The following is a 27914-nucleotide window of genomic DNA, read 5'->3' as shown; positions in this document are numbered from 1 at the left end:
CCGCCCTTGAGACTACCTCTGGAGGTGAATTCAAGTGCAGTTGTAAAGACACTGTAGTGTAGATAGTAACTGTATTTGAAAGCAGGTTTGATCACTAGTGTGGTTCGATATGCATAGTGTGGACAGGGCCTTACTTGGCGATCCTTAGCTTTCCCACTTCTCCTCTTCCTGTTGATTTGGCCCATTGCTGGGAAAGGTACTTTGGAACCTGTAAAGAAGAAAACATAAACTCATGTCATCAGACTATGAAAAAATAAACCAATTCTTAACAAATAATAAACCCATAGACTCGGGCGAAGCTTATCCATGCTATGGCAAGTATGTGTTTGTACTACAGGTACTACAACAATGGAAAACACCCAGCGATTATACAAGGTTCCGTTCACATCTATATAATGATTATATTCAAAAGAACGATTGTGATAACAGCATCACTAGTTTTAATATGTGTAAAAATAAACTGGAAAGCTGCAATTATGATCGTTCTTTTGGACTGAAACCAAACTAATCACTTTCCCAAGCACGCTTTGTTGGCGCTGAACGAATAACTCCCAAAAAATAATCAAGAGTACAGCACGGTATCACAGTATATACTCTCGGTATGTAGCATAGACGAATACTAATCAACTACCTGTATAATGCAGGAATGCTTTACTTTACAGACACAAACAGCAGTACATCAACCCTAGGTCGATCATGCAACAGTTGGCAACTATTTACTTAGCATCCACATAGACTTCAATATCAAAGACACTGCTTACACAGTTGTTGGCTAGACTACTGTATTGGTACATTTTGTCAGCGTGTTTTGGAAAATGTACGAAATGTGGTCCATTCTTATTCCACTGCCCGTTCAGCCACGCAAATTATGTATAGACTATTAAAAACAGGTGATTCAAGCTGGATTATTAATATTATTAACCGTTGTTGTTCATAACGTATGCATGTATTTTCTTAAAACAGACGGCCTTGGGAGGGGATTGTCAGATTGCATATAACGTGTTCCTCTCGGTATCTGAATCTCAATAGTCATGAAATCAAGTTATATTTGTATGTAGTTGTGTGTAATATGATCCGACATACGGATAACTAGTCTAGTGACCACTGCTTTACTTCAAACATTAAGGCACACTGTTTTCTCTCCAATTCTCACGGACATTTGTCAATATTGGATTAATACTGTACCATACCGACATACGATCAATTGTAACATTAATGCTGCTTCCTGCACGTGGTTAGTTTTTAATTGACGATAAGGCTTGCAAAATCCAAAACTAAGTAAGTCTCGCTTAAAGATATGTATTGTATTGTTATTAATCTCCAGAATGGTAATAATGGCCAGTTAAGTGTACCGTACTACCGCATATCCGTTCAACATACACAGAGTACTTAAAACATCGCTTCTTACTAATAAAACAAAGGTAAACAAGCAAGCAAAAAAAAGTCGCACGTCTTACCTTAACCAGCCAGACTCCCGTATTCTGTTTGGCTCCTGTTAAATCGACTTCTCCTTTATCCGACATTGTGGTTTGGAATTATTTGAAAAATAACTTCAAGTAAACAAATGCAAACTACCTTGTGTTTCCACATTAGCTCCTGGAATACAGAATATGCGTCGCAAAGCTCCCAGCTACGGTGGCTCTGAATGGACATCTGCCGATCCGTAAATCTAAACGCTTAAATCGATGTCGATAGTACAAAATACCGCAGAGGCGCTTTTGCAACCATTTCCCTGTCCCTTAAATTTCAATCATTAAAAAAATAAATAAATAAATAAAACGCTTCTTAATTTAGGTTAACACTTCATCAAAACGAAATATAACACCACAGCTAAAGGTAAAATGATATTAGAAAACGATTGAGTGCGAACAGCCAATCAGCTTCCAGATCTAGCGGGCTTCTGTTCTGCATAGATGCCCGCTGGAATGTTGAAGTGCTTGTCTGTGATTAAATGTAAGTTTTTTTTTTGGGTTGTTTTTTTTTTTTAAAGAGAAAATAAACAAATAAATTGTTTTCTAATAGCGATAGAGCCCTCTTGATGCAGGCACTAATAATCGTAAATGTATACAATTATGTTGTAAGTGCATTTTCGGTATTTAAAAAGTACCACTTCTGGTGAAAGTCGCTCAACAAAGTTTAAACTGCTTCATTGTATAATCTACTATATATATATATATATATATATATATTATATATATATATATATAATATATATATATATATCTGTGCCGCACAAAAATATAAACTGTTAAAGTGCTTTGAGTTTAATTCTGGAGCAGATCATCAATTCTAGGCTAGCTATTCAAAGTGGCTGTATTGAAAAAGCCAGTGTCATGTACTGAACAGGCATTGTGTACACGTAATGCATATGTACAGAAATAGAATAGCAACATCTATTGACTAGATAGCACTGGCTCTTATGTCTAAAGATACACTTTGCTGATCAAGTCTGTGTTACATGTCAGTGGTGTAAGAGAATCTGGCAACTACAACCTGAGGGCTGCTCCAGAACTGAGATTAAAACACTGGGTATACCGAGTATATCAGAAATGAATTAAACACAGGACTGGGGTAGTTGCAATAGTAACCACTCAGATTGATCGGAAATATTATAAATTGAGGAGAAACAAACCTAGGAAAATATAAGTTGATGCTTCTTATTCTTTAAGCAATTCAGATTGAGGTCTTATTACTCTGTGGGTGTTCAAGTAATGTGCTGAATACTGTAAAGCACCTTTTATCTTTATGCCATTTGAGCTGATTTAACATTGTATGTTATACTGTGTTTGTACTGTTGTACAGTTTATCTTTCATTCATTAAATAAATGCTGTCTAAATCTGAGTTTCTAAATAATCACTAATAGAAGAGGCCACAGCATATTTGCCATACCCTTAAAAGCATTGACTTATCCTCATCAACAGAGTTTAAATGTGAAAGGGATGCTTTTGCTGACATGGGTGTGGAGTTCAAGCAACGCGGTATAATAGGAAGCCACATACACTGAAAGTGCACAAAAGTACCTTCTCTGGGAAGGAGATGGTGGATTGGCTGATGAAGGAAAAGGGTCTGAGTGGGTCCTGAGTTAAGTTCTGAAAACTGACAGGGCACCGGTGTTGCTGAGCGATATGAAATAAATATTAAGGGATAAGGCATTGCTGGGGCTACTGGAAGTCCTGAGTTAATATATTTGAACAAGGATTGTTTGACCACTGAGCTTTATTATGACTGAGAAGCACTCCACAGCAAGTGTCATTATCATTATTCTAATACAACTTTTTAAAGTTATGTATTTATTTACCTCTGTTTGTCTGAAATAATCATTGTGTTCCACTGAAAGGGTTCCCTGTCTGAGAGCAGGGCTGCAGCGTCAGCGCTTTTAGAGCAGGAGTCACTGAGTTATACCAGAAGGGCCGAGCCCATATAAAACTCAGATCAGGATCTGGTTGTTGCGCAGTATAATATAGAGATAGGAACAATGAGGACCAAGTAACAAATAATTAACAAATAATGAGGACCAAGGTATTTTGTTCTTTGGCATCTAGATGTCATATCTGGTACAATTTTTTTTTTTTTAAATGATGGAAAGCCGTTAATTTCATTTCTCAGAACTTGTGTGAAAAAAAGTGTGCCATGTTTATTAAGATTTTGCTTCACTGTTTTAATTGTACTGTTAGGCAGGGATTGTTCATGCACCTCCAGCAAGCTCTTGCTACCATATTTATGAAACATGAACACTTTTTAACTAGAAATAAAGTGGCACAAACTTTGTACTTCGCATATTAATTATTAATCAAGACTTCAATCAATAAGGCCTGTTTTATGGCACTGTTCACAGTTTGCACCATATTGTTTTTGATTAACAAACCAGACTGTTAGTGGTATAAAGATGAGAGCAATAACATACCCATAACCTTGCTGTAAATGAACCTTCTGGGTTGTTTATTAGTAGTTTTAATGTGGTACAGTTGTAGCTCCCTGGTCATCCACGGGCACATGAAGATGGGCTCTCCGAAGAACATGTGGCAGAGGTACAGAGTGAGTATGTGAACAAATACAGATGTCTAATCAGAATGGACTGGGAAATGACGGGATTCCAGCATCTGATTAACCTCAGTTAATATGCACTGTGACCTAAACACTGATGCAGGTAGTGCTAATGTGAACTGAGATCGATTTTATACAAAGAACTCAGGTAAGGGTACGTAGACCTGTCGTACACGTTCATAGATTTTCTGCTTAAATGCAATAAACCAAATATTGTATGAATAGTGATTTTCAAACAACACTGCATTGAGCAATCAGTCTTTATCTCTGGTTGTAGTTTTTTTAACTATGTAAGTTACCTGATTGGAGGAGCAGTGTTTACACTTCAAGACGTTGAAAACAGGATTCTTTGAGGGAACAGGAAAGGTGTTGCCCAGTTGATGAAACCCTTCCCTGATGGAAATCCTCACCTTAAGGTCAGCTCTTCGGGACTTTTAATGCTTGCTTTTTCAGTCAGGAGTAACTCTATTTAAAGCCATGGTGGGATCCAAAGTATGAAACATCTGTTATTGATACAGCTATTCTTTGTTTTGAAACCAGCAGTGGAAGCACTATTCAGAGCAGTCATGTTACCGTAATCTAAACGTTGCAGAATTGAACACTATGGCTTTGGGAACTCAACACTGCATGTCATGTTTAAAACTACAACAGAATAATGTGATGTACAGTGCAGTATCTAGCCAATTATAATGCACACTTTGTCAATTCATAGCTGGTAATGTTGTTCTGTACAATCCCTCCAATATGGTGGTGACTTTATCCCTTCTGCTTTCCTTACAGATTGCTCTCCCCGATGCCGAACCTCTTATTCACATTGCTTTAAACTGTTGTGCAAAGGGGTGCCCCTCTATTAAAACCTATACCACTAAGGTAAGTAATTACCTTTGAAAGTCAAATGACTTTTATGACTGTTTTAATATTTCTATTAGAATTAATCTGAGAACATCCAAGGGTCTTTTGGCCCTGCACGACTGAGTTGAAAAACATTTAAAGAATTTTCACTAATTGCCCTTCACTGAAAATAGGCATTTAGTGCTTTTTTTTTAAAATCCTGAATTTCTTCTTTCTGAAGAAAATGTTTTAAGTTTATCTGTTTTACTCTAGTAACAGTCAAACTTCAGATGGACGAAGGTGTATTTTGGGCAGGTGGGGGTGGAAGGATGGTTGTCAATGTTGTTACAGGTGTGCAGAATGCACTGAGTGCAGGAGGTTCTTAGAATGCAAGTGACAGAGTAATATGATTGCCAGTATATGTGTAAAGCATAATAGATCTGTATACTGCACTGACCAGATACTGTAGTCTTTTGATGATTTTCTAATTTTCTGTTTTTCTTTATTCCTGTAGTTGTTACAGTGGATCTTGAATCACATGGGAAATTCTCTAAAGAAAAAGGAACTGGATGCCCTTCTACAGACAGCTAGTTACAAAGTTGTTTATCTACCCTATGATTGATCCACTAACAGAAAGGACTGAAAAGAAACACAGCATGCAACATAAGCTCTGACTGCAGATATCTGGCCAACAACTATATTCCTGGTGCGTGATAGCTTCGGGTGGCAGCAGAACACTGAGAAGCACAAGGAAGAACAATTAAGAAAAAAAAAAAAAAAAAAACACCTTGCAAGCCATAGACTCTAGAAAATGCACAAGTATGTAAAACTCCTGAATTCAGGGTCAGTGATCTGTTTTGTTAAGACAATTAATTTATTTTTAGGGATTCTGTATGTGAAATAAATCTCTATAATATATTTCACTCTTGAAAATACTGTAACTGCAACACAAATCACCTCTTTAGACCGTTCTGTCAGTAGCTAGTGTCAAACCTCTTTTAAACTCGGCCTTCCTTCTTTGTTTATGGTCTTTTTGACTTCGGAAATAACTTTCTACTGCATATTGTATTCAGTCAGCAGGTTTAAAAAGCAAAAAACGTTTGTTTTACTTTGGCAATAGCATTACTTTCAGGTTCACTGTAGAAAAATATAACTCTTCTGGGACAGATAAGGAAGGTACTTGGTTAAAAGTGATACTAGTGCTACTGCTAGCATGTTAATTGGCATGTATTGATAGGTTTCATCTGTGCCCATTGCACGTTTTATTATGTCCAGCACCTTGTTAGGATCTTCTTTACCATGTTCCATAATAGTGCCTTCTTATTGACCTGCATGACAAGTTCATACCTCAATGATATAAACCTAAAATGATATAACTACTTTAGTTTGGTAGTCCAGTGTTGTTATTGTCTACATTGTATGACATTATGTTATATTTAACTTCTTTTAGAGAAAAAAAATTGTACTTTTCAGATTTATAAATAGCTGAGATTTTGTCCTTCAAATCAGATACAACCGCCTGGCCGTTCAGTGCCAATGGGGAATGTGTGTAAATAGTGGTCTGTCATGTCTCCCTAAATTAAATGTAAAAGGTAAATTCACCAAAAAAAAAAAAAAAAAAAATATTAAATTATATAAATATATATATATATATATATATATATATATATATATATATGAATCCTCTTTAAATAACTTTTTTCTTGCATTTTAAAGAGTTCACAGTATATAAAAAAAATGTATTTATTTGATCTGACTACAATGATCCATCCAGCCATAAATGTTGAAGAACATCAGACACCAAAAGATGGTATCACTACAATAAATTTAAAAAAAATTGCTTTTTGTTACAGTATACAAGGCTTTCCTGATTCTCAAATACAATTAGAAAGAATCAGCCTGATTCAACAACAAAGACAGTTTATTAAAGAAGTCCAAATAATGTATAAAACTGTCATTTTTTCTTGCTTGGGAAAGTTTACCTTTGCACAAAATGAACAGCAACCTTAATCAGCTGTGACTACTGTAGGTTTATCGCAGTTTAATGGCTCAGTACCAGCTTAGTGCTATATTAAATGGAGGAAAAAAAGAAAAGAAAAAGTGTAATACTTAAACATTGCACAAGGAAGCCCACACTTTTTAAAGTTTCTGGTAAGATTAAAAATATTTATATTCTTACAAATTACTAGTGAAAATAACATTTGAGTTTGAAACTGCATTATTTATAGTAGAAATTATCCAAAACTTACAAAGTACAGTACCAAATCACCAGCACAGCACAGCTCAAGAGGTTCTCTGTCTTTGCCATTAGTGCAAATAACCTTAAGGAGAGCAAAACTTTTGGTAATGACATGAACATTCTGAAATAGCTTTAAATATATATATAGATATATTATATACAATTATTTACAAGGGACATCCACTGAAATATCAATTATTTTGACACATTATCAATTCACTTTGATATTTCCAGGTACTGTGGCAATCTACAATTCTGTCTGACATGGACATCCCCACTATCCTAAATACAGCTGCACCGTCCAATCACTCCATTAAGGTTTGGAGCCCTTTGTTGAGCACATTTACCAGGTTAACAACTGCCTAATGAATATATTTCTGACAAGAACACAAAATGATCAAGCACCTTCTGGTTTATAAAGTGGAGAGATGTGTGTGGCGAGACTCTGTAGGCCTTTTCCAGCATCAATCACTCCTGTAGCAAGCATATATGCCATTTATTAAATGGAACAATCATGGCCGAGTCCAGATCCCAACTAGCACTAATCTTGGACTACCTTACCTAAAGCAACATCTTCAGTTTGTTTCATGTTTTTTTTATTTTATTTATTTTTTTAAAATGGGAGAAATCTGTATTTTCCTGTTAAATCTACAGGAATTCCTTCTTTAAACATTATGGCTATAAAGCAAGAGGCAATGAGAACCAGTCCAACAAGGAGACTTTTGTGTTCATATACAAGCCATTATAAATTAACAAGAAACAAAACAAAATACACACCAGTTTACTCCTAGAGATACCTGGTCATTTTAGACATTAATTTGTTAATACAGCATACATGTGTCAGTGCTTTCAGTAACGTTTTAGCTGCCAACGCATTAACCTCAGTCTTCTAAGTCTCTCAAATTAACGCACCAACAAAGTACTGTACAGTAGGTTTTAATAAAGCTTTAAAATTACTCATTATCCATTTGTTTATATTTTTTAAATTTCTAACATTGTTTTTCAAACATAAGCCAGCCAATCCATATTAAAAATGAAGTCTGTAAAGATGATCATCTTTCTTAAAGGGCTAGCTGCTGTTCCTGTGTATGTGATTTTTGTCCACTATTGGTACACATTGGCCCTGACATTTGTCTGAGTTTTGTTTCCCCACCTTAACAGCTAATTTCTGTAATGGCTCAATATTTCTGATCACTGAGCACAATGATCCCAATCCCACACCACCAACAGTCCTGTTTTTTTTGTTCGCATCTGGTCTGAATACAACAGCTGCATTAAGACAAAAAATGTAAAATGGGGTGTGTTGTTGCAAACAGATGGTCAGAATCTGTGAGCAAATCTGAGTGTCCTGGAAAGCAGTGAAGGCTTGGGCATTATTATTGTATAATAAAAAGCAAGCACTACAGGCAAAGATCAAGAACACTATAATATTATTTAACCGAAGCAGTACATATTGTAGGATTTTTCCAGATCAGATGTTTTCCAAGGCAGTCCACTCTGCATGTCAGCACAATTCCTGCTACATCCCAACTGGTTCCAATATATTCCAATAATTTACAACAGCACCTGATCAATTGGGTCTAGGCACTTTACAGGTGGTCGTCGTCATTCCCAAACCCAAACAAATAATAATAATAATAAGAAGAAGAATCTTTTCTCCTACTTAAATTAACAAATGTCAAACGGTGGATCTAAAGTTAAATACTTATTTTATATATTTTTTGGCTATTTGCATACAGAGAACTAGGGTACCTCTGAGATTGTGTGTGTGTTTTTTTTTTCTTAAAACATGTCTGACTTAAAACACGTCTTTTGCAGTTCCCCTGCTCTCCTTGCTGTGGAGTGTTGTTTGAAAAAGTGCGCTTTTTCTTATAGTCCAAACAAATATCTACTGTAATATGAGATAGTTCAGAATCGGCCTTTGATCACAGAACTAATGATTAAGGGGCACAGCATCTTCAGACTTGGCTAGGCATGGCTCCATCAGACACCTGTTAAAAAAACAAAATAACCAAGTTACTGCACTGACCATCACTTTACAATTAGATCATATTTAATACTGAAAAGTAGCACTGCTGAGTTGACCATGAGGCTGGGAATATAATGACTGCAGCACAAAATAAATGATCTGCCAATCAGCTTTCATGGAAAGTTGTGGCAAGAACAAATGAAACTCCTACCCAAACCAAAAATCTACAACCATTATTCCTTACCCTTTACAGCCATAATTGTCAGTTTATATTCTGCACAGTGCTACACCAGAACAGTCATTTACAGGCCTAAACACGACAACTGAGTGGTGGTTTGATCATAATGCGTATAAGTTATGACAACCAACAGGAAATCCACAAACAAGGGTAGCCTGTTTGGGAAAGACATAAAAAAATTCCTTCACTAGATTATCAGAACTTTATTCAGTCAGTTGTTGCAAAAGAACGCGATGAGTGGGGTGTTTGGCGGAAGTTTTCTGTCAATATTTAGAAAAACGTTTGTTTGGTAAGTGCCAAGGCCTGCATCAGTATGCGCACAAGGTTAATTGGGACTCCCAGGTTGTCTGCGTCCCTGGGACGCACGTCTGTCCGTCTGACATGGGCAGCCTCACTGCGGATTATTATTATTTTTAAATCATGCAGATAACACACAGTTGCACTGTGTGAAGTGTAAGTTTCAGAATGCTGGCAGGCTCAAACTCTGTGTTCCACAGTAGTTCCCGCTGTGGAGAACTGGAAAATATGGACCAGGGCATGTCCTGGTTCAGAGCAGACCGAAAGACTGAACACTATACTGAGCTGCATCCCCTTCACTGCATGTTTTACTGAAATCCATTTCAGGCTTTTGTGGATTTTATCGCTATGCCTTTTAGTTTCATGTTTTTTGTTTCAAAATTCATGGTTGTGGCTTTTAGCATTTGTTTTTTTGTAAATAAAAAATTGTTAACTTTAATGTGTTAAAGAGGAAAAAAAAGGTGTCCCATAACATTAAGACTTTGTACTGGGGTTACCAGACGTCTTGGGGGGGACAGGGACGGGACGACAATTTAACAGGGACAATTTAACAATTTTACAAGAAGGAAACTGTAGCACTGTGGTCAGCAAGTCAACATCAAGGCAGTGCATTATTTTAAAATAATTTAAAAAATCTTATGGATTACTTCTTTAACAATTCTGATTATGTGTTCAATAATGGATACTTCCTGGACCATGTCAAGATTTTTTAAATGTTATCTTGGTAGTGCCACCAACCAAGCTAACCTTTTAAGTTAGTCCCTGTTGTGTTTTGATTAACACAGCTATTTACATAACCGATTAAAAAAAATAAAAAGAACATACATTCACAAATATTTTTATTATATATTAGTTGAAAGAGCTAGCTGCTGCTGCCGCCACACACACAGGCTGTCAATCAATTCAAAATTTGGAACAGTTAATTTAAGGGCATCAGGGCATTTTAAATAAAGGTAACAATTATAGCAGCTGTCCTGCATAGTAATACTAAAACAAAAAAAATCTGAATGGTAATTTGTTCTTTTTAAAAACCTTTACTATTTTTATTTTAGTAAATGTAACACATTTTCACAGAACACGGTTGTTTAATCTAGCATTGCAGCTACTTACTTGTTTTCCTTCCTGTACTCTAACAGAACCTGAGGCACCGCAGAGATTAAGCAGTTTTGAATCTTGTTACAGGTACCAGAGAATACTGTGGCTATTGACAAGTGATTGCTTAACATGCTGTCTTAGTTAGAAATCAGGGAAAGCAATTCCACACAATTACCTCGGTTTGAAGAATTGGTGCCTTCATCAGTTGAAGTATTTCTGGTCTACACCTCCATTTTTTTCTGAGAAAGTTGATTCATAACCAAATCGACTACAATGTCTCTGTTGTCTTATGACTTTTTTTTAATATGTAAAAAGCAATTTGAAATATTACTTCAAAAATCTCAATATCTGTCTCTGTAATAAGCAATATCATGTGAAAATCAGCGATGCCTTTAATTCAGCTATGCCTATACACCCTACCATATTGACTTTCTAATTGGTCAAACTCCCAATTATGTCCCACCTCTGCTCACTCATGATTGGACACCTGTATAACAAGGGGCAGATCTTTGACTCTCTCATTGGTTAAACCTCCCAAAGCCCTTCACTGTTTATGTCCAGCGTCCACTCACTCAAAATAAAACTGCACGATTAACTAAAATAAATCAGAGATCAACTCTAATTGTTTAAACTGGTGCAGCCCTAATAATTCTCATTCTCTCTCTCTCTTTCATTCTTTGCAGAAAACTCTGTTAATGCATGTGTTAGGGTTGATTGTAAAATGACAAAGTAGGGCAAAGCAATGTTTTTAACCCTAACTCAGCATTTCTCCCTCCCCCTTACAAGCAGTGGATGGGGCAAGGCAACACAAGCCACCACAGATAGCCATGATCAGTTAAGACGAACATACAGCTCTTGGTTACCGTGTTATTTGTGCTGCCCCTCACACTGATATGACATAGCACAACCTACTGGCGCATGTAAACACAGTGGATTTCACACACCTGGTGGTGGTATTAGACACCAACTACAGCAGTGAAATTCTTACAGGTACAGCGTGTTGTTGGTACCATGATTATGATGCATGTCTCATACCAGACATGCCTAAGCAGTGCCCAGATATAAAACACATACTATGCCCCTTACACTACATGTAACTGATGCATTAACAAAGTTTTTTTGCAAATAACGTCCTTACTTTTTGAGGAGTGCGAGTGAGTGAGTGATTAGAAAGATGATACCCTGTATATTGAATCTGGTATAAAAATGACAGGAATCTGCTTACTTCTTGCCTAAGGACTGGTTAATATGGGGATTCTTACACATGATTGACATTTATATGCATTTGACCAGTGTTCTTGTTTGATTGTAAAAAGCTTTTTTTTTTTTTTTTTTTTTTTTTTTTTAATTCATCAACTATTTAAGAACCGGACCAGTAAAATTACACTTGTTTTTAAATTTATTTTTAAAGACCCTATCCAGTAACAGTTCTGGACAATTTATTTGTACATTACATTATCTATAATTGCCCCCTCGACCTACTGCATTTAATCTTATCAAAACTAGTAACCTTACTTTGTATTTTACTGGGTCCCCCAAAATTTCCTGTGGGACTTTTGGTTTTTTTTTAGTTGCGAGTCCTGGACCTTCAATGGGAAAATACTTGAGAGCCCAGAGTTCATTCATCAGCTGTGCTCAATTCATGACCACTCCCATATGTACTGGAGACATGCATACATATATATGGTACCACATGCTTGTGTGCAACACAGGTGCTGGTTAAGCTCCGTACACATCATACCCTGTCTCTTTACAGCTTGTGGGGAAAATGAGAAAATCTGTATGGATGAATACAAACCAAAACAAGGAGAGCAAATCTAACGCAATCTGAATTCAATCTGTTGATCTTTAGGCTGTCACTCCGATTTGCTGAAACTGGACATTCTTGGATTATTGGAACTGTGTCACACCGTTTTTTGGTTTCTTTGATTCAATTAATAACCAGTAGTCGCAAAACAAACATTACCTCTTATTGGAGAGTAGACAACCAAACATCTTGTCCCCCTCCCAAATGCTGCAAAGTGTACAGTGTAAAACTAAGCCGAGAAACAACCCCCCCCCCCCCCACCCACCCACCCCCAAAAAAACTGCAATATTTGTGACCAAAATAGAGAATCACACCTATACAAAATATTTTGCTCCAGAAATGTTTGCAACATGTTGCAATATACAAATGATGTATTGTTAGTGGAATTTGATTTACAGTATTTTCATACTGCTGATACAGTTGATACTTACTTTCTTCATCTGAATCAAATCCAAATAGCGTCCGACATTTGTTTTGTGCAAGATGACTCTTCAGTGTTTCCAAGTCACTGAATATAGTGAAGCATTTGCTACACCTGTGCCTCTGAACGCTTTTACTTGCTACCATTTCTGGTTTAGTAGCTTTAGATTCTGCCTTTGGAGACAATGTTTTCCTCCGTTTAGGCATGCTAATGTACTGTTCATCAAGGTAGGCTGAAGGTGGCGGTCTGACAAATGGCCTCTTTGAGACACCACCATAGAGGGTTGTTTTTTCCCCGCATGCCTTCTCCTTTTTGAATTGGGCCTTGGATATGGGACTGGTACTTTTTGGAGCACCGTCAACATGGGAAGACTGATGTTCAGGTGTCTTTTGGGTAACATTCATCTGGGTTTCTGGAGGATCCGGTTCCTTTTTTTCTACTTCCACTTTGCTTTCTGATTGATCAGGTTTCTTCTCAACCGCATCCGCTTTGCTTCCAGTTTGATCTTCCATGGAGGTCTTCTCTCTGCTGTGACCATTCAAGAGCTGCTCTCTTGAAACAGAAGCAGAACATCTATCTTCCAGTATGTCGGTTTGGTCTACAGAACTTGCCACTGGCAAGACTTTTTCGTTTAGATTTGCATTCGTACCGAGTTTCAGGACTGTACATTGTAAATAAGTCTTTGTAGACTCTTTTCTCATCTTCCAAGTTGAGTCCTCGACTGTTTTTGTTTCATTTTTCACCAGAGAGCTTTTAGGTTCTGAGATGGTTTCAGAGACAGTTTCTATGACAGGTGGCGAGGTTTCCTTCGAGGCCCCTTTAACTGTTTTGTCAGAATAATGCTGACACTCGTGATCGTGAAGTGAGGAGAGATCAGAAAAAATTTCACAGCAGCCATCAACTGCACACTGTGCCTGTAACACTGCGTGGCTCTTTACATGAGCCAGAAGTTCACCAGCTGTCTTGAACCGCTCACTGCAGTTTAAATGCAGACAGAAGTACTTCTTGTTGTCTGTGTGTCTGTTGAGGTGGTCAAGGAAATGCTTGCAATCCATAAATTCTCTTTGGCAGTACCGGCACTTTCCTTTGTGTAACTTCATGATATGCTCCTTGACTTTCATGTCTTCTGGGTGTGCCTTTCTTGCATGTTTAATGACAATCCACCTTTCATTATAAGACTTTGAACATCCCTGAGCAGGACAACTAAATTGTCTTTTCTCTTGCCTAGATTTATTTTGCTTAATGACAGATCCGTTAGCTCTTTTAACTAGACACTGGTCTTTATTGGAATTTGAATCTTTTGTATTTTTGTCAATTGAGTTTAGTGGGGGACTACTCAAACAGCTGTTTGGGCTACTGTCTGAGTTTTTAGGAACAATGTTATTTTGTTTATCTATGCAGTTTTCAACAGCAGCGACTGACTGCCTGTGATTTTTACGCATATTTTCTGGTAGTACAAGTTCAGAAAAGGTATGTTCAGGTAAGTCCTCTGAAGTTCCATTTTCAACAGGAGTGCATGCATTTGGCAGTTGGTCATCAGGGGAGTGTTTTAGTTTTATTTTCTTCATATGATCTTTCAGATGTTTTTGCAAGCATACCCGCTGTTTAAACTTTCGGCCACACATAGCGCATGAATACGTACCCTTACGTGCATGAATCAATGCATGCCTTATGATATGGCCACCAAGAAATTCCCTGTTGCACAATATACAGAGAGTCTTTGGAACACTGTGGTCAGTTTTGGGTGAACCAAGATGAGAGTTGTCTTTCTGGGCATTTTTAATGACTTTCTGTCGATTCCGCAGTCGCAGTACAGGTTGTTCAGCACACAGAGTTTCTTCTTGTTTAACAAGGTCATCTTCAGTTTTATCTGGTATTATAACAGCACTGTCTTGTGACCTTTCAGGTTCCACCACAGTGTATTTTTTTGACTTTTCTGGTTCTTCAATACTGCATTCTTGAATCCTATCCAGTTCAGCCACAGCATATTCTCGTAACTTATCCGATTCTTCAATAGTGCATTGAGCCTTATCCGGTTCAACCACAGAGTATTCTTGCAACCTATCCGGATCAGCCTCAGTGCATTCTCGTAACCTATCTGGTTCAGCCACAGCGCATTCTCGTAAGCTATCCGGTTCTTTAATGCTGCATTCTTGAGACCTGTCCGGTTCAGCCACAGCGCATTCTCGTAAGCTATCCGGTTCTTCAATACTGCATTCTTGAGACCTAATCGGTTCTGTCACAATGCACTCTTCTGATATTTTCTGTTCTGCCACAGCGCATTCTTGCAACTTATCCTGTTTTAAAAAGGGACTTTTTGGTTTTACATTCAGATTTAGGACAGCGCCTTCTTGTGCCCTCTTCGTTTCTATAAGGGGAAGTTCTGGTTTAGTATCCGATTTAGCGACAGATCCTTCTAGTGTCCTTATGGATTCTAGTTTTGCATCTAGTTCTATAACAGGGCCTTCTGGATTCCTGGCCGATTCTAACACTGGGCTCTCTAGTTTTGCATTTGGTTCTATGACAGCTAACTCAGGTGCCACATTAGCTGGTTTCTCAGCGTCATCTGGCACCTTATCTGGGTGTTTGATAGGATCCTCTGTCTTTTCACCTTGTTCTTTGACTAAAACTTCTGGTGCTCCATCCAGCTCCTGAACAGGGTGTTCTGATACCTTAAGAAGTTGGTCGACATGATTTTCTGGTGCCTTCTGACCAGGTTGTTCAACAGGTCCTTGTGCGCTCTCGTCTGACTCTTTCATGAAGTCTCCTGGAGTCGCATCCTGTTTTGGTGACTTTGTATTCAATTGGTTGATGGGGACTTCTGGTGTATGCATTTGTTTGATGGGGTGTTGTGGAGACTTATTTTCCAGTTGTTTTACAGACTCTTGTGCTTTATCAGGTCGTCCAACAGGGTGTTTTGGCAACTTTTCCATTTTCTGAACAGGCTCCACTGCTATCATATGATGCAGTCTGACAGGATGCTTTTGAGACTTTTTAATCCGTTGACTGGCAGTGTGCTTCTGTGTTTTCTTGTCGTGCTGCTTGGCTTGGCCTTCTTGAATTATATCAAGCTGTCTGAGTGAGCGTCTTAGTGATTTCTTATCCGTTTCTTTGAGTCTACGCTTTCGCGACTTCTTTTGAACTTTTCTGACATTGTCTTCTGCAGCTAAATCAAGCCGTCTTGCCCATCGTCTGGATGACTTCTGATCTGCTTTTTTAAAACGGTGTTTCAGCAACTTGTCCTCTTTGACATGGTGTGGTGGTGATACTCTTGGGTAAAGCACATTAGGGTCAACTAGAGGCAGCTCATCCTCTTCTACAGTTTCACTTAAGGCAAACAATAATGCTTCGTCACCCATTAGGGACATGCATTTTTTCTTCAGCATAATAAGGTTCCAAAACTCTGGGTCAAAGTACAATCCTTTTTTTAAGATTTGGAGTAACTCAAAACGTACTTGATTTTTAACCAAATTGTGATCCACATGATATTCCTGATCTGGAAAAGTATAAAGATTATACACTGTGGTATAAGCTTCCACACTGCGTTCCAGAAAGAAAACTGCGAGGGCACAAGCTCGACAAACTTCCAAGTCATTTGGCAAAAGGTAGGCAATGATTTTATAGACCAGGGATTTAGTGTTTGGATCATCGTGGTGGTCCATATTCAGTGTGTAAGCACACAGTTGCACACAAACCTGCAAGCCTTCATCTCCAAGCTGAAAAACAAACAAAGGAAGAGCATTTAAAATTTGTTAATGAATATAAATACACAATTGCAAATTAAATCACACATTTATTTGCACCTCGGAGCTATAAATGTGATGAGTGGTTTTGTTAAGTGAACTGAAAAAAGTCAGAACAGATGTGAAAACCCACCAACATTAACAATTTCCATAAAGATTCACAAACCCATCATTACTTCATACCTTAATTTCTTTCAAATTTTAATAGAAAATATTTAAAAAAAAAAAAAACACACTTACTTCAGTTTCAATGGCCTTCATGAAAGGAAAAATCATTTTAACATTTGTTGCTGCCAACAAAAGCTGTTGGCATTCTTCTAAAAAGTCCTGTTTGGAAGAATTAGCTCGAAGCTGAAGCTTGCTCCATATGAAGATAAGGTCCCTGCAAGCAAGCCAAAAAACAGGTTTATTTATGCAGGCTAACTTAGAAAAGTTTCTTGCAGAAATCTGGTCAAGCAAGCGGATCTTTACAATATGCAAAGCTAGAAGTTCTTAAAGTTTAAGAATTAATCTGGTTTTCCTGCAGCAGCTGACCCTGCTTTAGTACAAAATTCACTCCATTTTTTTTTATCAACATTTCATGCCTTCATTGGCTTAAGAGACAATATCAGCTTATCTAATTGGGAAGCTGCTGGGCATCCTCAATCTCCTAATGGTAAACAATATAATCAAATCTATTTAATGTCTGGGATCAGGGTGCTATTGTCAAATTTCCAGTGGGGGGGGAAATACAACAAACAAAACATCATGGCAAGCCTGGATACATCTGTAGTACACAATTTAAACAGTTAAGAATCACTAAATTACTTATTTATACTGAATCAACTGCTGAAAAATCTTTAGGACGCACATATTTGCCAAATCTGCCATCATGCACGACAAATGCAGTTATTTTGTGGATACAGTATCATAAGGCAATAACAATAACTACCTACTCTTACAAAAACTAAAATAATGTTAAAACGCACTCATGGCAAGTACTTGCAGTGTTGCACATAACCTCTCTGATAACTACACAGAGTGTTACAATAAATGGAACATAACACAACAGATGTATTTAACAGCTCAATCTGCAGAAGTTAATTGTTGTAAATCTTGGTCTTATTTTACTTGCAGTCTTTGGTTCTGGGGCTAACTTAGATTTAGTATATTACGCACTTGTGATAAGAGTTTGAAATACAGCAACTGAATGACGTTGATGTAGTTGATTTTAATTGGCTAATTTGCCTTGCTATGGTGCATACAGCACTATATTGTTGGATGACAATGACTAGTGAATGGAATCCGAGCCTGATCCACTTTATAAAGCCAAACTTCAAGATCCGGCTCCAGTGAAACCAAACTTCAGTCTTTTTTTTTTTTTTTTAAATCACGTGACTATAATGTGCTAATGATCTTACAGCACACATTTAAAAAATGTAAATTTCAGAAGTTTAAAATTTGTCCAAAAAGTCATTGTAAATTCCTTTAAAAAAAAATTAATAAAATCAGGGGGGTGGGTGTATAAAATGTAACCCCCCCCCCAGGATGACAACTGAAAGTGCTGTCCCGGGGGATAAAAAAAAAAAAAAAGGGAAGCCCTCCCCCTCAATCTTATAGCACCCACATTTCAGATAGATGCAAATTATACTTAGGCACCCTACAATTTGACTGGTGAATACAACATTTATTGGCATTCACACAAAACTTTTTCCAGACACAGTAACCTTTTCACTTTCTTTTCTTTGTAATTATTGGGCTTTCTGCTGCATTACAGTACTTCATTAAAAATATTCTTTATTTTAAGTTTTCCAGACATTGTTAATGCCACTTGTGCAACACACAAACCTTAAGTGTATTTGTATTTTTTTTGCTCTTGGTCTAAATTTCTTGAAATCAACTGTTCATTTTAAGATACATTTTTACACAATAGTACTCATACACTTCACCATCACAACTGTTGTACTACGTGAAACTGGGGTTACCGTATTCTGTGGTGTCACCATTCTTCTCGCACTTCAGTTTAAAACATGTGATGCTGGCTTTTTTTCTTTACATACTGACATCATATTGACATGTTTTTAAAAGAAAAGGCAGCATGTTTCCATGCACCAATGCCGCATAACCTCAAAAAAAAAAAAAAAAGTTGCCAAAATGCTTTTTTAGTTGAATTGGCAACCATTTTAGTCCCAGTCTGGAAAAACTGGTATGATTAAAAAAATTACACGATGAGTCTTAAATAACTCCCTGGTAGTGATTTAAACTGACAGTATCTTGGATAAACATGAAGTGGCAATAAAACTTACCAGATATAGTACATGTTTCCAGTCTCAAGCTGCTGAATGAGGAATGCTCTGCACAGACCCAAAAGTACTTCATCCTTCTCCTCTCTTTCAGCATTACAGATGATTTCAACAGCATCCTTACTGTCGATCCCGGCCATCTGTGGGGACAGGACAGATGGTTTAGATGATAGAGAATGTTCTATAAATCTTGGTGTGGATATGCAGCATTAGTATCATGACCCCCAGCTAAAATAATCAAAAAGTGGTTTAAATAAATGTAGCATAAAAGTGTCATAAGAATACCATTTCCAAGTCTATTAACAGACAACAGTTCTCAGCTTTTAGCTTTACTATTCTGAGAGACATAGGCAAAAATTAAAGATGCGATTTAGGGTGACTAATTCCTCAAATAATTAAACTACTGTAAAACTATTGTTCAGTCAGTACAAGGACAGGATGCAAAACATTTAGTGAAAGTTGTGTGAATCTGGGGCGACATGACCTGACCGGACAATAATTGTCTCTTTGCACATGTAGAATTTAGAGGTTACTTTTATTTTAGGCGTGGGAGCAACGACTTATTTGAATCCAACTACTTTGGATATCTGAACTTATTATGGAGCTCTGAGGTGGCTTAAAGTAAAAGGCCCTATTATGAATCTTATTGATTATAGTGTCTGTACAACATACACACCTCCTTGAGAAGATGGTCACGTAAAGATGCCTTGAAAAGGCATGTTAAATATGCCTGATAGAAGTAGAGGTTTGTGCCGACTTCAGGATGGGGTATGCAGCATTTGGAGAGGGCCACTGCTTCTTGAATACGCTCACAAGCAAGCAAATATCGGACTCTGATTTCAAAAAATGCTGGGATTTCAGAGTTCAAGTACGCGTCCACTGTTAAAAGATTACAAATAAGACATACAATTTCAGAATAGTAGTGTGCAAGCATAGAAAAAGTGGTATGTGTTCCAAAGTAAAATTATTTTAAAAAATTATTAAAGAAAATCTAGAGTAAACCTAACTAACCTAGCAGAGTATCAAAACATTTCTTAATTTTCCAATACCACAGTTTCAGCACAAAACATTTTTATATTTTAGAGATAAATAGATAATGCTTTTGTTTACTACTTGAAAAATCAGTAACGGTTCTGCAAAAGAAAGCACTAAATGATGAATTTCATGAAGGTATAACATTCAGACATTTTCAGCACTAATCCCGAAGACATCTAACAAACACAAGAGTTAATCAACTATAAAAAGTGGTTTAAATGCTAAGAAACCATACCTGTTTCCTGAGGCTGCGGAGTCTCCTTGAGGACTGCCTGCAACACTGGGTTTTCCCACGGACCGCCTTCTTTAATTATTTGCTTCACCAGCTTTAAGTACACGTTTTTATATCTTGCTAAAGTAGTGTGACATTCCTGAAATACATTAGATAAAAATGGTTAATAAAAATAATCTTAAAGCACTAAAAGTGTAGTCAAATTTCAAACAGCTCAACATTACTCAAAACGCACATTGCTATACACTTTGGGCCATATTCGTAAAAGATGCTGGTCATTTCTGACCTTTAAAAAAAAGTTACTGGGTAGTATTTCACATGTGATTTATAAAACTACTGCCTGGTTATTTTACTGGCCAATAATGGTTTTAGATGTGACTTACAGCTATAGATTGTTACCTAAACCAATTGTCAGAGGTATGCAAATGAGATGGGCCCTCTACTTAAGACGTCAATGGCGTACACCTTCTGTTTACACCGTCACGTTTTGGCTACGGAACATGTCTGGAGACAAGTTGTCAGAAATTTTATGTCTAATTATATATATATTATATATATATGTATACATATTATATAGTGTTATATATATATATATATATCACACATATGTATATTTATAGTGTTGGGCTTATTATAAATATTTGTTCTGAAATACCACTTTATGGTCCACATGAATAAGAATCTAAACCTGCACATTAGTTTTTACACGTGTCACAAGTTTTGCATCATCTAGAAATACAACGGTTTGCATCATCTAGAATTTTTGGATGGATACAACTGAAAAAAATAAAAAAATCTATGAACATAATTTAGATATTTTATTTAACACTGTTTAATAAAAGAAACTACAAAATTATACCGCAAGAGTATACCGGCAGGAAAACGACAAAGCTGTATGGAAAACGACAAAGCTGTATGTAATTCAATATGTTAACGTAACATTATTCAGCAGGTTTCATTCAACTTGAGGCAAAATTTGTTAATTCTACAGGGGGGATGCAAAACATTTGGCCATAACTGTACACTCACACACCTCACCTGAAATGACTCAATAATATATTTCAAAGGATCCTCAAGGAATTCATCCTTGCCAAAGAACAGCAGCAGCTCAAAGAAGCTCCTGTCAAAATGACAAAAAAAATAGATTCATTTTCAACAGCCAATACAGTACTTAATTTTATTTAAAAAAATAAACAAGTTCTGCAAATGTATATTTCACAAAACGAACACAACAAATGTTAAAACAACTGTAAAATTACAGAAAAAAGTTAAACTGACTATTGTGTGGTGGATTTCAAAGCTATTTACATCAAATTGCAATTGGTTATCAAAACAGAACCAACTGTGAATTTTGACTCAGGGATTGTTAGTATTATTAATTTGTTTTTATAATTGTATAACAACTCCTTTCAGAAGAAAAAAAAAATTGTTTTTTGGTAACACGCCCTTCCCATTGTTTCTCGTATTTATTACAATTCCAAGAAACAGCATACAACAGAGTTTCTCCCAGTACAGTTTAACACAAACCCACTGAGAACTGTTTTACTTGTATTTGCAGAAAAAAGAACTCTCGTAGAACTGGATGAAGCTGCAAGTGAACCAAACAAACATTTGAATTTGCTTGAATTTTTCTGGTGTGAAATGAACCGAAGCAAACCTGAAAACAATTAGGTGCCTTTCAAACAATTAGGTGCCTTTCACACCTAGTTCATTTGGAAAGGATAATTCACACTAGAGTTCAGTTAACACCTAAATTTGGTTCATTTGTGCAGGTGTGAAATGACAAATATTACTTTTGCATCAGAGTGCGCTCCAAAGAAGGGGACTAGGGTTCACCTGAAAGGGTGGTCTTGGCTCGATTCAGGGGGAACTGTAATGCGTTTCCCCCCTCAAAGTCAGCCAGCGTGGAAGCAATCACGTTAGAATTCACAATGCAACAGAAACCGAAACGACTGGGGGTGACGTAATGCATAACCCACAGTCCACCGCACACGAAAAGTACGCACACGTGTGTGTGCTGTGGTGAAACACAAAATAACTTCCAAGGGACTGACATGGAGACCCGAAGAGACTTCGGGGAAAATTCACCTTTGAACAATTATCCCTGTTGCACATAAAGCAGCACGAAAACAATGGTGTTGCTCAACAAGATTTATTATCCGTCTTTCGTGCTGACATTCTACAGCAGATGTTGCATAAACAAAATATACATACATAGTACTAATGCATGGGCAGAACCGTCCATGTTTAGAAATGAACATCCTTCTGGGCATTAACAACAAGATATCGTTTTGGTCACGTGCACAAATCCAGACGATCAGAGTCACTTAAATTGCATCGTGAAAACAAGCGCATTCTGGTGCAATTACACTAGAGAAGGTGAACTTGAAATCACTTGGAGGAAAAATGCAGTTCGTTTGAGAGCCGGTGTGAAACCAATTGACGCAAAAATGAAATATTTTAGTTGGTTTGCAAGTGAATTCTAAATCTGACCTTCAGAAACGAACTAGATATGAAAGGGCCCTTTGTTTGCAAGCAAACCGCGATTCAAATCACTTGCAAGTGAACTAGTTGTTTAAGTGACCTTTAGTGATGGATTGGTCCTATTGGCAATGTTTACAAGGATGTAACAGACTGGTTGGGAGTATAAATGAATAACATCAATTTGGTTAAGAATTAGTCCACAGAATTTACTAGTTTTTAATCCTAGGCTTAACTAAAGGCAGGGCTGGACAAATCTGCCATCCCTGTTCCAGACTGTTTAAACAACTTGTTTGTATTTACTACTATTGTGATCTGGTACCAGTATTGTAAACAATCATGCACTGACTAAACCTGCTCTGAGCCAGTAAGAAAAGCACTAGTTGCATATCATCTGTTGTACATGCAGTTACAGCTGAATGACTTTAATACCCTATAAAAGGACCTAACTACTGTAGCACATCTTTTCTCAAATAAAAATATGATTATTTTTAATATACACATAGCATAACAGTAAAGCACATAATATCTCGATGTAAACCATTTTATCCAAAGGATGTGTGTTGGTATAATATTATATAACAAAAAAAAAACAACTCTGTATTGAGGAGCTATTCAACTAGTAGATCATTAAAACGATTATCTTCTTGCCAAAAGTCTGGTAACGGTGGAACCCCTTTTGCTATTTATAGCAGATTAATGAATGTACCAATGCAATGTCTATTGCGAGCATGTCCTGTAACATATTAAAAATATATATTAAATATATAGCAAGTGTGGATCGATAGAAAAATAAAATAAATTGTACTTACAAAGCCAGGCTACTCAAAACATACTGTATTTGCTCACATTCAGCTGGGAAAGTGGCAGTGCCTTTGGTGAAGCAGCAGAGAGCAGTCTGGAACACCTGCAGCTGAGGCAAAGGTACCTGCCATCTCCCTGCATACTCTTCAACTACCTGTTTAAAAACAGACAACAAAAAACAATGTTATACAACCAGGCTGCTGAATCCGGCCTTTATCTGCTAGATGTATTAGCTACATCTGGCCTTTATCTGCTAGATGTATTAGCAATTTCATGCAGAGAGGACTACTGTAGATTTTCTGAAAAAAACTGACAACCAGTAAAATCGAGCGGATTTTCTTTTCTACAGCTAACTCTTATTATGAGAGATGATTAGTTTGGGGCACCACCTACACTTTTCTCCAGTCAGAACCATGCTAAGGGTGCTAGATTCCGTTTAATGTAATAAACATTTAAACTTTTAAAAATATAGTTTAAACGTTAAAATAAAAAAAAAATTTGAAAAGACACTGTGTAAGGGGGGTTGTACGCATCCCCCTCGATGTGCGGTCTCGACAGCAGGAGAAAACTAGAAGTCAGCCATCTTGGGGGAAGTGCGTTACCTGCAAAGGCTCTGAGCATTTAAAAATAAACAACTTACTATAAATGACTGCATATATGTCTAGAAATATGTCTTTTATGTCAGCTTTTTCACTCTCCTTAAATGCAACTGATACCTACTAATCCATTCATCTTAATCACAACTGAGAAACTTGTTCATAGTAAAATTTACGTTTTTTTGCTGTGAAACCACTAAATGGGCTTATCAAATCGTAAGTCTTCCTTTTTTCATTTAAATGCCATAACAATTGTAACAGTGAGTCCAGCAAAACGCTTTATTTTTTATTACAGCTTTAATAAAGATTAGTTGCTTATTAACATGTGGCTATCTTGTTTGTACGTTCTGCTCATAATGAAAAACCAAGGTTGGCCTATTTAAAAGCCCAGCTGTTTGACAGAAAAAAATAATAATTTAATCAAATAAAAATTACTAAATTAAGCCCTGTATATAAATAAATGTATAAAAACAGTGGAGCAATATGAAATAATAGCATCATGGTACGATAATGGTCTGTTTTGATTAGAGGGCGAGCATTAATTGCATGATTACAGAAATGTTATGCAGTCTAACTATTCAAACAGTGCTAAACACCAAATTGCTAATTTATCCTACTTACTGTATGAAACAAGAACTAGTTATGTTCATAAAAAACTGACTATTCCATGTACAGCATCACACTAATTCAAAGATCAATATTCTGTTAAAAAAATAATTTACTAATAGCAACAGTTTGTACTTCTGACCGACAGCATTAAAAAAAAAAAGAGACCAAAATAAACACAACGGAAGCAATCTTCTGTTTTTTTATATAATATATATATATATATTGTGATCGTCTCAATAATCAATAGTTTTACGTTTTCAGCCCGAACTTTATCACACTTCCTAAAATTTAACTTGCATGTCTGGGCTCCACCTCCTCTACGCTAGATCAAGCTTTAGTAGAAGACTAGTCACATGACCAACAGCATCCTGGAAATTGGGAGGTGAACATCCAATTACAATGATGCCACGTGACAAAGGTGGGAACTAATTAAAAAAACAACAAAAAACTGAGTAGCCGTTATTTGCAGACACCCGCTTCTTAATATTTGACCTGCACATTTGACAATTTAAAACGTTTGACACTTTACTAACGTTTAAACGCTAAACAACTTACCCCTCTAAACCACACAGTACACTTGTTACCCCAACATAACCATTTCACATAAAAATATTTACAGAATACTCACGAAACTTGTTCTAGACTGGTTGACTGTTCTAGACTAATTTAATAGTCTAGAACAGGGGCTTTCAACCGGGGGCTACTTCTAAGCGTCATAGGGGGTACGCAGGACGACTCAGAAATGCAAATAAATGAAAGTGCAAAAAAATAAGGATATTGAATTTTTGTTTTACAGTATTATATTAGTTCTAAATCACTGTGCATAATATTTCACTTTTGTTTATCAGCTCAAAGTGAACCGTAGAAGAAAAACCTCAGAATCTATCATATCCCTACTTTCCATCTGACACATGCATGATTTTGATCACGTGGATTTCCACTCTGATATGGATGGGTGAAGCCGAGGTCTGGTGATTCAGTCTATGGCGAGTTGCTCATTAAGAAAGACAACACAAGAATACAGAAAATGCAAAGCGACAGAAAGTTATACCAAATGTTTCTAAAGAGATTTTAATTCTGTGCATCCAGAGACATGTAATTAAAGGTTTTAAGAATTAAACCTACTATTTGGTATTCTGTCCTAAACCAGCAGTTTGTCAGTCCCAAAATGTTGCGACATAAATTATATATTAAATATTGGGGTGGGGCGTGTTAATCAGTTTATTCTGCCTTTTACTGCAGTTGTGGTAGCATGCAATCGAGTGAAAATTGTAAAGGGGTACTTGAGCTGAAAACTCCAGACACAAGGGGTACAGTTTCAATAAAAGGTTAAAAATCCCTTGTCTAGAACATTTTTCAGACTTTGAAAAAAACACTCCTCAAATAATTCGGGAGTTAAAACTGGTGCAGAAAAACACAATTTACAGCAAAACTATATTTAAAGTAAATTTAAAGTTGTTTGTTTTGTACACAAAACAACAATAAAACTATTTACACTGGTGAATATTTAATCTGTAGGCCACCATGGCAACTCAAAAAACAATTTCCACTTTGACTAGTTCATGGCTGATACTACATTTCTTTTGTTTGATTATATACCGAAATCAAAAAAAATGGACTTGTTCACCTTGTTTATTTATTTTTTGTTCAGTCTTCGACCTGAACCAATTTGTAATTGTTTTTAGAGGTTGCATATTTACCTGCGTGCAAAATTGCATTTCAACGTCAGATACCGGTATACCAATTTGCATGACTTTTCCTTCCAACACATTTGTTATCATTGTTCTATATATCCTAGTATTCAGCTTCGTGTTGACCAACAGGTCTATTTATAACCAATGGCAAGTTTGTGCCTAATTATGACAATTATGTATTCATTTTTTAAGAATGAATATTAAATTAAAGAATAATATCCGTTCCACGTAGAAGTTGTCGCACCATTCAAGACAAGAATATATATAACAAAAATGGCAAACCATTATTTAGAGTTCACCAGACTATGTTTAAAAATAACTCCTACTTTTGCAACAGTGATAATTTACAGTCAATACGGTACTGCCCTCACGCCGCCGCAAACAAGTAAAACAAACTGCGAATACAACGCAACTCCATGAGCAAATCGTATGAAAGCAGTTTGAATGGTCTGCTTCTCTTTATGGCCAAAAAATGGGAAGCTAATTTTATCCGGGTATTTCAGTATTACTCCATATCGCCACAGCCTCACAATGAACGTAGCAAACTTGACCGTTTATACACATACTCAAAATTCTGAATGTTAAACAAAAACAGCTTACATCTGTAAATTAGTAATAATCTCGAGTGTGCTACTGACTATCCTTGTCCCTAAAGTTAATGTAACCAGCAGACGAGAACGAAACAAACAGGGTAGAGGGGCTTTATAATTTGGGCAAAGGCATTTAACTGTCACAATCCAGTTTTTTTCTTTCTACACCAGACTCCGAGACGAGGTAGTTATACTGTAAAAAAAAAGTGCGATGGGAATTTCAAGAAGGAGGTATGTGATAATTAACTAAACGAAGAGGGGCAAAACAGCTTTAAAAAAATGCTAGATAAACTACAAAGGGAATCACAAGAAAGTAAACATTAACAAGAACCCCAACACTGGGGGAGGGGAGGGGAGGGAAGGGGCTGTTCAATTGACCAGTCTTGCCCGCACAGACCGCGTTCGCTGTGTATGATTTTACCTGGCAGAATTTGAAACAGTAATACTTGCTCGGCAACCCGTTTTCATCCCTCACGCCATGTTCAAGAGAATTCTCCAGTTCCTCTCTCAGTCTCTCAGATTCATGATCACTCTCCTCTTCCGCCATGCTGCTCGTCCCAGCTTGCGCGTACAACAACCACCTAAGCCCTCAGCAAACCTCACTTCCGTACCGCCCACCTGCAGACTGTATTGGACTTAAGAGCCATCAGTCAAAAGAGTGTGCTCGCTGTGGTGGACTTTGATTGAACATAACTAGGCATCAATCACCAAAAAGGCGTCCTGCTATTTGCTGCCCCGCGTACGAGTACTCTGATTGCACAAAACTAACACGAACCCGCTGTTTACCCACGAAGAGCCGAACGCTTTATTAAAAGCGTCGTATTGGAGGATTACAAAGGTCAATCAAAATCTGGCACTCAATTATTATTATTTTTATTTTTGTTTTTTTACATTGTATCTCCCTTG

At 36.9% G+C, this 27914-nt stretch overlaps 2 protein-coding genes across 3 annotated transcripts in view; both read right to left on the bottom strand.

Moving 5' to 3' along the window:
• Positions 1-1634, bottom strand: part of LOC121328141 (general transcription factor IIF subunit 2) — a 24101-nt gene extending 22467 nt beyond the window's left edge. Inside the window, exons 1-2 of the mRNA XM_041272656.1 lie at positions 1458-1634; positions 135-208 (exon numbers count right to left, since the gene is read on the bottom strand). Coding sequence (XP_041128590.1) covers positions 135-208; positions 1458-1523 — 140 coding nt within the window. The 5' untranslated portion in view covers positions 1524-1634. The remainder of the gene's footprint in view (positions 1-134; positions 209-1457) is intronic.
• A 4993-nt stretch (positions 1635-6627) lies between these two features.
• LOC121327825 (zinc finger protein Rlf-like) lies at positions 6628-27584 on the bottom strand. Of its 2 annotated transcripts, XM_041272050.1 has the most exons (9): positions 27430-27584; positions 23528-23673; positions 21273-21354; positions 20238-20373; positions 19644-19846; positions 18971-19107; positions 16926-17067; positions 16638-16658; positions 6628-9106 (listed from the first exon to the last, which is right to left on the bottom strand). In XM_041272050.1, the coding sequence occupies exons 1-9, from the start codon at positions 27553-27555 to the stop codon at positions 9074-9076; spliced, it is 1026 nt and encodes a 341-aa protein (XP_041127984.1). In that variant the 5' UTR covers positions 27556-27584; the 3' UTR covers positions 6628-9073. The 2 variants fall into 2 exon arrangements, with proteins under 2 accessions (XP_041127984.1, XP_041127982.1); XM_041272048.1 differs by lacking the exons at positions 16638-16658; positions 16926-17067; positions 18971-19107; ... (3 more) ...; positions 23528-23673; positions 27430-27584 and adding an exon at positions 12953-16631.
• Between the last annotated feature and the right edge of the window lie 330 nt (positions 27585-27914).

This window comes from Polyodon spathula, chromosome 15, assembly GCF_017654505.1.
Source record: "Polyodon spathula isolate WHYD16114869_AA chromosome 15, ASM1765450v1, whole genome shotgun sequence".
Lineage (NCBI taxonomy): Eukaryota > Metazoa > Chordata > Actinopteri > Acipenseriformes > Polyodontidae > Polyodon > Polyodon spathula.
The sequence above is the reverse complement of the archived record's forward strand: the minus strand, read 5'-3'. Positions and strand labels throughout refer to the sequence as shown.